The sequence below is a fragment of the Tyto alba genome, unplaced genomic scaffold (genome assembly GCF_018691265.1).
Source record: "Tyto alba isolate M040663 unplaced genomic scaffold, T.alba_DEE_v4.0 Super-Scaffold_42, whole genome shotgun sequence".
Lineage (NCBI taxonomy): Eukaryota > Metazoa > Chordata > Aves > Strigiformes > Tytonidae > Tyto > Tyto alba.
In genome coordinates, this window is record NW_024881318.1 from 38,090,711 (window position 1) to 38,102,712 (window position 12,002).

Here is a 12,002-nt window from a genome sequence, read left to right on the forward strand (position 1 = left end):
CTGGTGAAGGAGGAGGCCAGAGACTGGATTTGAGTTCTCAATGTTATCTCAATCTTTTGACTGCTGAACTTAAAACCAACCAACCAACCAAACAAACAAACACCAAAACAAAACAAAACAAAAAACAAACAAACCAAACCTACAATAAATGAAAAGTTCGTTTTCTTCCAAACAGGCTCTTCTACTAGAGAGGCAGGTGGAAAACTCCCACAGTTTCGTAACAACCTTATTTATTCACATGGAAGGAAGGAGTTTGCTTTTTAAAATGTTGCTTCTGTAAGCTCAGCCTTTTCCATAGAGGAGGTCAGAGATAACAAAGCAGCTCTGGTAAGCACATCCATCTTCCTACCAGGGCAATCTTCATTTTGACTACTGCAACTCTGAAGCCTGTATCAGTTTCATCCTGGTGTGCAATTAAAAGTTTAAGGGGGACATCTTGCTAACTGCACTAAGGACAGCCCCCCCGTACACCCCTCTGCTCCCAAACTGCTCAGTGCCAGTGGCATGCAGAAAGGACAGCACGTACTCTGTTTTACCAGGCCAGAGCCTGAGTTACGCTCTGGGTGCATCTGGTACATTTTGTTAATCTCAACAGCCACGTGCTTAGTGAACGAATTCACTTGCTACAGGGCTCAGAAAAAGAGCAACACAAAGTTGATTTTCATTTTCTTTTGGTGGTTTACCTTTTTAGGTGGGATTTCCTTTCTTTCAGTTTAGCTATAGATAAACCTTGAGGATGTGCTTCTCTGCGGCTCCTGCCCCTGAAGCCTTTCGGGCCCTGCCTACACATGCACATGCTGCTGGAGCCACGGGGATGTGCCACCACCGCGTGCTGGCCACAACCCAAAGGGACCGACCTTGGTGTGCCACTGCCCCGTGCTCGGCGGGGTGGCTGTTGCTGGAGCTGCACCTCCAGGGATACTCCAGGGTGGGAATAACTCCAAAACGCAGAGACAACTGCAAAGGGGTGAATTTTCACACCAGGGTATCCCATACCCATAAGTCTGTACTCTCCTCTGCTTGCACCTCAATAAAAGGATGTCAATTTAAGAAAAATTCACCCCATATGCAGCCATACATTACAAAAATCCCTGGTGCATAAGAGGTCTCCAGCAACAGGCCCACTACTGATCTGCAAAATGTGATTTTACCAGAAATACACTTTTATTTACACCATAGTCTAATTCCATACATTAAGAAACTCCTTCCCCACTACAGCCCAGAGCTCTCCATCTGACCTGCTGTATGAGAAGACACTGCAAACCACTGACATAGCCCGAACAGGCTGAAAATTCTAATTCAGGTGCTGTGAGTTAATAAAACTGGGAGGAAAAAAACAAACAAACAAACAAACAAACAAACAAACAAACAAACAAACAAAAAAACACAAAAACCCTGATTTGAAGTAAAGGTTAAAAAAAAAAAAAAAAAAAAAGCAGTATTTACCAGCCCAGCAGACTAAGGGAGGCAAATTCTCTGCAGGAACAACTCCTGAGTCAACTAGAATGAGTGGAATTATGCCAGCAAAGATTTTGGCCCTGTACGTGCATTTCCTAGACAAAGCAAGTGTCTTTGTCACTTTGAGCTAAAAGCATTTTCTAACATGAACACTTTGGGATGCAGTATCTTTGCCAGAATGGAAAAGGCTTCATCTCACTGTGGGTCTTGACCTCTTTGTCTGTCTGTCTTTCTCTTGCTCTTTCTCAAGAAAAAAAAAAAAAAAAAAAACCAAACAACTTAAAGTAAAACAACTTCCTCAAGTCAAGTCTGCCTCCAACAGAATTCATTATTTATTTTTTAAATCCAGAAATGATTTCAGCTTGCACCCCAGGTGGGAAGTTAAAAAGAGGGAACCGATTTGAAAGTTTGTCACAGTAGGCAGAACAGTCGCTTTGCAGCCCCTGCCTGGCTAAGGGTGCACTGCTTCACAGCTACACTGTAAAGTGTTAAAAATCCTCCCTACCCACCCCAGAATATATATATATGTATGTATAAAAAAAAAATCCCCTGTCCACCTCTCAGTACAGAAAAGGACCTCATCACACTGCAAAAATAGCAGTACCCACTTTGGTCAATTAAAACAAACAAAAAAAGCATACATTATTCTTTTTTTTTTTTTTTTCTTTTAAATCTGTGTACTTACCTATAATAACCAATACAGCTAAAAGCACTACCTACATAGGCAAAACTTGGTATTGCATAATTCGTATAAATTTGTATCCCCTCCCCCCAATATTAATTGGAAGATGAAAAACATGAAAGGTTAATAGAAAAAACACCAAAATACTGAAAATATTGCTGGTCGATTACAATTTTTAAGCGGCAACTATACACAGCCATGATATGCTTTATAAATGTGAGATAAAGGTATAACTGTCTAAAAAATCCATGATGTCACACTTTTTTCCTATCTGGCGTACAAAATATTTGTCATAAAAATGGTAAAGATTTAAAATGATAATAAATGCAGCAAAACAAGTGTAGTGATGTCAATTTTTTTGTGTTTTTTTTTTTTTCTTTTTTTGTTTTTTTCCATTTTTTAGATTTCAAGGCAAGGCACGTAATGTGGACATTATATCTTCGTGCAAATTAGGATTACTGGAAAGAGTATTTTAATTATTTTTTAAAGAGACATAGAGGCAAAATGTCTGCCCATGCACATAATATTTCTGTCAATATGTGAAAATTGTTGAACAAGGCTAACTTCTGAAAGCACCATGCAAGTTTTCAGCACCCTGTAATTAGACTTACATTAAGAGTGCATTATTTAAATATAACATATCCCCATCCTGGTATTACCAGTTTGTAAACGGTAAGCTTTGCCCTTGTGACATGGATTTGCCTATGTCTCTATAATGCAGATTTTACAGAAACATGTAAACCCTATGGGTTCTTGATGCAACCAGTAACTTTAAATAAATAAATCCTACCCCTCTGTGGAGGCAGCAGCTAAACCAACATAAGTGCTGTGTTTCCATTTATTTCTTTTTCTCAAGGACATGATTTGTCTTGATTTAATGCCTTTTAATGCCCTCAAAAACTGAGGGGAAAAATAAGTTTGTTCAAAGTCATTTTTATTTCTATTTTTAATCCCCTCAATTTAGAGTCCAAGGGCTGAAGGACTTATAGTGATGACCCCTTAGATATGATTTCTAAATTGCACTTGCCTCTGTAAGTGTTTCTTTAGTGGGGAAAACGTTCACTTTTTTTCCTTTTCTTTTTTACTGTTGCATGAGGAGATAACACTTTTACCTACATAGAGGCATTTATTTCTTCCATAGAGCCTGTGTGTTCATACTGATTGAAAACTTCAAACTGCATAACACACTAGAAAAGGCTGAATTAAGGGCCAAAGTTTAATAAATCCATACTCATAACTAAAGGCTACAGAGCTTATTTTTAAAACATTTAGAAATCAGTGTTGAGAAAATGGCTGGCTCACGGCCCTTGTCCTCCTGCAGCTCCGTTGCTGCTGCCTAGCCTTTGTTTTGTGAGATAACCAGGAATAGTGATCCCATGCGTAAACAACAAGAATACTAAACCAATAAAACTAGCTTATCATGCAAATATTAAGGCATCTAGAAAGTCAGTTAAAATACATTGTCAGAGACAGAACATCTATTTCCCAGCGGACTTCATATAACAAAGGCTACTTAGCAGGGGCTGCACTCTACCCATCAGTGAAATATCATCGACCCTTTGTATGTCATTTCAGTTTCAACCATAAGGGAATTAGTGATTGTAACAGCTGCAATTGCTGGTCTGTTTTTTCTTCTTTCTTCAGTTTCTTTTCTCGTCCAGTCTTCCTTTCCTTTTTTCCTTTTTAAATTTTGTTTGGTTTTTTATTTTTATTATTATTATTTTTTATTTATTTCCTTCAGTTGCTTGTTTCTGCTTGAAGGAAAGGCTCTCCAATTATGTTCAAACCATAATTTGGGACATTTGTCGGCAGGATCGGTGTCCTATTTGATACTTGAAAAGGAACCAAGCTAGCCCAGGTACCAGGACTGTTGAAAAGGGGAAGAGATAAGGAGAGAGAGGGAGAGAGAGAAAAAAAAAAAAAACAAAAAACAAAACAAAACAAAACAAAAGACAAATTAAGCATATTGCAAAACCTAGAACACAATGAATTTGAATCAAGGTTAATCCAATATTCATTATTAACAGCACTATTTAAGATAAAATAAGAAAACAAATTTGTGAATATTACTTGAAATTATATTCGGTTTTCTTTGTGAAAGTATGACCTCTTTGAAAAAAAAAAAAAATGTGTTGATCTCAGCTGCAAGTAGTATTACTGCTGTTTTACACTGTCTGTTTGTTTATGAAAGACCCCAAAAAATTTCAGACGGAACTATACAATACAAGTGACACTATATGGCACCACGGATGTTATTTAAGAGCTACTGAAATACACTACAGTGTACAAGTTTGCTCTTTTCAAGAACACAGTATAAAGGCTCAGTGGTTAATCTTCTTCTGTGACTTCCTACCCTCTTACAGCCCAGGAGTTTATCCTGTCTCAGCCCCAAGATGGGCCTCTGAGGTGTGTGGGTCCCAATGAGAACAGAGGACCTTTAATATTCAAAAAACCTGCTTTCTTTTCAGATTTCTCAAAAAAAAAACGTATCAGTGCCTAAGGAAAAGTGGATGACACCGGGCCCAATCATGTAAACACCTGCATCCAAATGTATTCATGAGTCAAGGGTAGCAGTGAGTATCATAAATTTTCCAGAAAACATCTGAGAAAGAAAATGTTTTCAAAGACAATTAAATGACTTTGGAACTTAGGTCATCATTTCAAAAGCACTATGTCACTGAGGAGCTTAAGTGCCAATGGCATTCACATGTTTCCCAGGCACCAACTAGTAGTAAGTACCACACCAAACAGTATTTGCAGGATGGATACTCAGAGAAAGACCTCAGCTGCCTCTATTCAGTACCCAGAGCAGACTCTGAGCAGCCTTTTCCTCAGATGTGTTTCTGGCAACCCAGAAACAATGGACTTCAGAGAAAGTCTTGTCAAATTTATTCAGAAGAAAAGCAGCATCATTATGTCAGCAATCATTGCCAAACAACTAATAGCAGAACTGGACACACAGCATGCAAACCAATGCTTCCTCTGCATTTCAATGTATCAGGTTTTTTTCCACACTAGGTGTTTCCACAAACACAACAGCTTACTTGGAAATACACATTGGGATTAGACTGATAAAATTCATGGTAACACATCTGAAGACTAAAACCTCCAACACAGGTTTTGTGGAGGACAGATGCTGGAATTTTTCTTCCCTATCTTTGGTCACCCCAGAAGTTCATACGATCAAACTTTCTGTTTTACACCCAAAAAAAAGTGGAAAAAAATGTTGACCCAAATTTGTTTGTCTCAATGATGGTCAAATTCTGAAAGGAGTAGGACTATTTTTTTGTCCTCAAAGAAATATGACAAATATTAATATGCTAATGTATTTTAAATGCCTGAAGTACAATTATTATTCAAGAGGGTGGGGTTATTTCCAATTGGGTATATTCTTGAAGGTCACATGAAAATCTGGGAAATTTTACCCTCTTCAGAAATTAAAAAAGTCTTGCTATATTTTCAAAATTTAAGATGCTAATATGTTTAATTGAATATTTTTTCTTTTTTTTAAATTCTATTGACTATTGCAAATAAAATAAATTCTGTTGTTGGAGAAATAACCCCTTCTGAAATTAAAAAATCACAGTTACACTGCAAATCTTGAAATAGTCACAAAGACTTAAACCCAATTATGCATGGAAGATTGGTCCCATATGATGTAATGAAAATATTATGTTTCAAAAAAAAAAAAAATTCAATACCAAAACCCCATTTCAGAGGCTTAATTGTTCCAACTCATTCTTCAGCTTCCTTCACAATTTGTTTTAAAATATATTTTTTATTCCTTCCTCTTCAGATTTCTGTAATGTTAGGAAGTAAATTTTGAAATAACAGATACAATGTCAATAATGTCCAAGCATTGGGATTTGTAAAAATAGGAACTAGTAATAAAAAAATAGAAATAAAATAACCGAGCAGATTTGTTTGCTCAGGTTCTGTCTGAATATATGTTTTACAGTACACAGTTCTTTGCTGTCCTGTTACATGTGATTTACAGTGTTTAGCGACTTTAAACAAAACACAACACTAATTAAAAGAACATAAATTTTGTGTGAGGCTAACATGGCATTTAAACAATTTCTGTTGCAAAGGCTAAATGCACAGCTTCCAGGGTGAGACCCTGGCACAGGTTGCCCAGAGAACCTGTGGCTGCCCCGTCCCTGGGAGGGTTCAAGGCCAGGTTGGATGGGGCTTTGAGCAACCTGGTCTAGTGGAAGGTGTCCCTGCCCGTGGCAGAGGGGTTCTCTAAGGTCCCTTCCAACTCAAACCATTCTGTGATTGTATGATTATCTTTCAGCAGATTTACAGTGCACTTCAGTGGTTGGGTAAGCATGTATGTGACTTTTTTCTCTGTCTTAAAGTTAACAAACGTCTAATGACTACAGTGGGTGAAGGAAAGCAATCAGTGAGGACAAAGAATAAATTATTTTTTGTCACTGATAAGCTTTCTTATCTACTGCTTCATATAGAAGACAGAGATCTTGGTTTTGTGGGAAGTACTCAATAAAAATAAGTTGTAGCAAGTGACTAATAGGACTGTTCTTTCCATATGACCTACAAATTTAATATAGGTGTTCATTTAAACCTTTCAAGCCTCCTAACTTACATTACGACCATGACCAAAATGTGGATTGCAACAAATTCATCACTGCTGCTTATGAATCCTTGGGGAGTAATAAATCTCCCACGTTAACAGTGTGCAGGTCCCACAGGAGTTTTGGAAGCGTCTTTTGCTGCTTGCACAGAGTGAGACAGTGGTGCAAGCAATGGAGCAGCCATGGCACCAGGACAGCCACATGTCGTCTGTGTGCAGTGGCTGGAAAAGCTATCGCTCTGACACCCCCGAAGGCAGGCTGAAGTCCTAGATCTACACGCACCCACTGGGCAGCGGCTGGCCCTGCTGGCAGCCGGTAAGGACAGGCCATCCGGTCTGTTGGCTAGCACTTCATAAGCCATGATCTTCAAGGCTTGACAAGCTCCAGTTATATTTTAGAAATTAAACTTATCATACTGCAGTTGGATGTAACTCTTATCTTGGGCCACCCAAGTCCTGACACCACCACCAGCTGATTACTGCACACAAAAGAGGAAACCTGAATGAAAGTTACGGAAGTGAATAGCCCTAATAACAGCACAAAGCTCTGAGAAGAGCTATGATACAAAGAATAATAAAAAAAAAAAAAAAATCAAGTTCTGCTAAAGTGAGTATGTATGGCTGCCTATCCAACATTCCCACACACCCCATTATATTTACGGTAAATTTAATTGAACTTTCAGCTACCATATGAGCCACATCCTGCTTTGTAGCTCCCCAGTGTTCCTGCATGCAGTCAAGCCAGACAGCCCAGAAGAGCAAGGTCCCCCATCAGTTTTCCCAAACCTGCTCTGATGGGAACTCTGTAAGCATCGCTGAGTTTAGCTTCTGCCATGGAAGCCATCTACAGTTTCTCTGTCAAGCGACCTAGAAGAAGTGCTGCTTACTGCTGACTGCAAAGTAAACCCTGCCTAGGGACCCACATGGGTGGCAACAGCAGGAAAGGGGAAAACACCTTTCCCTTCACCACACTATCCAGAAGTTTGCATTAAGTCCCAGGCAAACTTCCAGCCTTCGATTTCACAAAAGCAGAGGCAGTGCTCTCTGTTCACTAAGTTCATGGGGGAAGGACACAGGCAAGCTGATTGCCCTTGCAGAAGTTAATGAGACGTCCCTCTGCCCACCCAGCTGTTCCTTCGGATAAAAAAAAGCTTTGTATATATGAGGGAACAAAGCAGGTCTACCCCACCCTCCAGCTCACTACTCCTGAGCAAATCTGTGAGCCCTGGGCTGACAGAGGTTATAAATGTCTGTCCCTTGAAATATGTAGTGAGATCTCAAAAAAAAAAACAAAAAAAAAAACAAAAAAAAAAAAAAAAAAAAACCAAAAAAAAAAAAAAATAAAAACTGCTCCAGGCTAAGTTTTGAAGAAAATTACATGGGAAGCACCATCAAATATTGTTGTGAAATTCAGACTAGTAGCTTTTTTTAGAGAGTATGGTTTGCAGGACCACCTTCCTGAAACATTATACCTCTGTAATTTCACTACCAGAAACAGTTTTTTCTCACAATAACTAGACTATCAGGTGTGTTATACAGCCATCAGTTCTTTCTCTATCCATGGCAAGTATAATGTATTTATCTGACCAAATGTAATAAAAATAGCAAAGGAAAATTCTGCAAGTATCTTACAGGGTTAACATTCTCCATTACAGTTTCCATTCTAGTTTTCACGTTAATTCAATCAAGATTTCTGCTGTGATTTCCTCTTAAAGATAATAATTGCTGTTTCAAGAACCTCTGATTAAAATATTACTGGAATGGACCACAAGCAGTACTAACATTATATGTATATACAGTCTGCTTTGGAGGTTATAATAACATAAAGAGTATAATGATGTTAAATAAATAACTAAATGCAATAAAAAATAAATCCAATCAGACCTGAGTAAATCTGAAGGCTTTTAAGATTCTTATTTTCCACCAGTTACTATTTTCTTTCTATTACAGCTTCAGAAGTCTGTAAGAGTATTTCATCGTTTGGAAAGTACATCTAAAACAGTATTTCCTTCTTGCAGCTTTACTACCCTGTGCATGAACACACTAGCTTATACAAGGTAGATCAGATCATGACAGGTCAGTCTTTGGACAGAAAAGGTAGAAATGCCTTCAGTGTCAAAAGAAGTGGCACTAGCAAGTCACCAAACATGGTTTGTCTATGTCTGTACTAAGCAAGCGCTTGCGCACACAAGTACAGAGAACTTTATCCTATCAATTTGTTAAGATCATATGAACTTTGGAAATGCAGTTGCACTAACCTCAGTGCCCTGGCTAAATTTCCACCTGTGAGTTTCTGCCAAAAGAATAACCACCCCTCTGGCATCTACTTAATGTGGTACTTCTGATGCCATTCTAAACTGGTATCTGTAATTGTACAGTTGCCAAATTTCACCTCCAAGGTGAGCATTTATTTCAAGAGATATGTTGAGCATATCTCAGCTTACATTAGGACAACTTTTACAGTTTAATGAGCACATACCACCCATCTAGCACATGGAGGAGTTAAAGACCTACTGATTTATGCCCAGAGGAGGCAAAAGGGAATTCTTCTGTAAGGATATTTACTCTATTTCCAGCAGACCCCTTTTTGTGACAGTGTAACAAAAATAGGTAAGGAAAGATCAGGAAGACACCACAGACCCCATCACTAACAAAGAAAATCTGCAGCAGAGGAAGGGCCCGGAGAAATGGTGCATGTCCATGCTGTGCTCTGGACCATGCATGCATGAGTGTTTGGTGCAGGGACAGGGCTAAAGGAGGTTTGCACACATGCACGTGCAGAGAGGGGGCTGTGACCAAGTGGAGGGGTGCCTCCCATAGAGTCAAACCATGGAGAACGTGGGCTCAGGTTACTGGAGACCACTGAGTCACTTAGGACAAATTGAGTGTCCAATTTCCACATATACACTGTTTTTTTCCCCAAATATTACCATTTACAATTTTAATGTTAGATTTTTTACCTTAGCACTTTTAAAAATTATTACTAAAAATTTATCAAATTGACATGACTAAACAATAATGGAGATAATCCCAACTGAAAACAAACAAACAAAAAAGAAAAAAAAAAAAAAAGCAAAACCAAAAACAAAACACCACCATAAAAAGCAAACCAACATTGTAGTTTTACTGCTTCAAAAGAAACACTTGGAGGTGAGATGATCAAGAAGTAGAAAACTGGAGTAACCAAGGGGTTAAAGATACAGTTTACACTTGGGAATTCTACAATATGCTCCTCCTTCCCTAGCAGTGCTGCCAAAACTCATCTGACAGGAAACACAAGATTAAGTTTGTCCTACCTAAGTGAACAAAGAGTGCTCAGAACAGGCAACTAGTTCACTGCAGAGTGGGAACTTTTCTAATCCTGCTGGAATCTGCAGTGCTGCTCAGAAAATATTACTGAAGTTGTTTTCTTTACTTTAACATCTTGCTTCTGGATCATCTCATTCATTTTGGTCACACTGCAGTTCTTACTGCTTCTCCCATAAAGGTTAACTTAAAGCTCCAAACATAATCATGTGGAAAATGGACATTACTGACTCCTATGGTCCATTGTTCCCCCATTCTAAGTCCCTGAAGTTCAAGTTCAATCTGGAATTACATCATGTCTGGTTTCTCCTGGTTACCAGACGGCTTGAGACGTGACCACAGCTACAGAAAAAACAAACAGCTTACTTCACGCTTCGGCTCCCCTATCGATTCAAACATAAACTTTTTTCCTTTCTCTCAAGCATGCTTCAAGTATGGAGCATGGTTAATTTAGAGATTAAGTTCCAAATTAGATTATCTAATGGCATTTTAATGGATTGCTGACCCATTTCCTGTGGGATGGCAGCATGCAAGTCTGGCTTGAACACAATTCATTTCTTAGGAAGTGTTCTGAAGATGTTTGCCTAGATGGAAAGGAAACATAATGTTCTGCACATCTTTCTGCATTACAGAGTTGGTCAAAACTATTAGAATTAGCAATTTAAATCAATAAAGATGAGAAATCATTAGTTCTTCTTTCTATGAATACTTTTACAATTGCAATACTTCAGCATTTTTGTTCTTATATTGTAATGAATTTATACTTCTCTTCCAAAATATTGCCCAAGGGGGTTGGGGGGAGGGGAGAGGGGGGAGGGGAAGGGAGGCAGACATTATGAACCATTGCTCTAACAGGTGTCTGTGTTTGCCAAAATGTGCTTGCCACACCACTGCTCCTGTGTTACTTTAGCTATGTTTTCTCAACATCAAACACACACAAGCACACACAAGGTACTGTGCTGCAGAAGCACTCTGCACCCATTCTCAATTCCCCCCCTACTTCTTTCACAAATATGAGATTATCCCATTTGATTGCCTTACCAGCATTACTATCATAAACCCGGAGTGGTGTTCTGGGGGAAAAAATGATGCTTCTAAAGCTGAACACCCCTACAGCTAGAGCTGAGAAAGAAATCCAGCACTCTGAGACCAGAGCTCCCCTCAGCATCTCCAGGAACAAACCAGCTGTTGTACTAGCCTTTTGTGTCAAGATAACAAACCAAAATCAGGAAATGCTAACCTAGTGTATTTGCCTGGTTAGTGTAAATGTGATTTTAAAGTAACAGTTAACCTGTAAAACTAACACAGAAAGATTGTTTTAAAATTTAATATAAATAACAACACTTGGGAATTAAATTATATCTGGCAATAGCTGAATTAATGTACACTTTGGCAAAGAAAATTTGTTTATGGTCTGAAAGACCTGCAAATACTCAGCATGCTCTAAAAAAGACACATCATGCTGGCTTTTATGAGTGCTCTCACTGGAATTAATATCAATGGCATAATCAGTGGCTGAGATTCAGGCTCAGCCTCATGTTGTCAGACTTACACACTCACACACACTTTTTCTCACTCTCACTCTTAAGTTTACTTGTTGCATATGCTCTTGCTCTCACGTAACTATTGAGACTGTATTTTCATAATTGAGCTTTACTGATTTTAACAGCTTCCCTTCATCTTCTGTCTCTAGGAAATCGGTTATTAAAACAGAACTGTGGTTATAAAAAAGAATGGTTGTTTGGGCTTTTTCTAATGGATTCTAAGTATCTCCTTTATATGCACAGCAAAAACTTGACCTAAATGATCTTAAAAGTACCTGAAAACTTAATTCTATTGATGTGCTTAAATATTGTTCATTCATCAGACAAAATATATACCATAAATGCTCTAAGTAAGCAACAACAACAAAAAAAAACTGTAGGCGGTTAGGGTATTGGGAGCAAAATAAAAATTACTTCT

The 12,002-nt window shown here is 38.4% G+C and overlaps 1 protein-coding gene across 12 annotated transcripts in view; it reads right to left on the reverse strand.

Annotated features, from left to right (window-relative positions):
• Window positions 1–669: 669 nt before the first annotated feature.
• NFIB (nuclear factor I B) overlaps window positions 670–12,002 on the reverse strand; it is a 277,174-nt gene continuing 265,841 nt past the window's right edge. For 10 of the 12 annotated variants that reach the window (XM_042804618.1, XM_042804615.1, XM_042804617.1 and 7 more), the window contains one exon: window positions 670–4,007. In XM_042804618.1, the coding sequence (XP_042660552.1) occupies window positions 3,878–4,007 (130 nt within the window). In that variant the 3' untranslated portion in view covers window positions 670–3,877. The remainder of the gene's footprint in view (window positions 4,008–12,002) is intronic. The other 2 variants (XM_042804619.1, XM_042804616.1) reach the window with 1 other exon arrangement.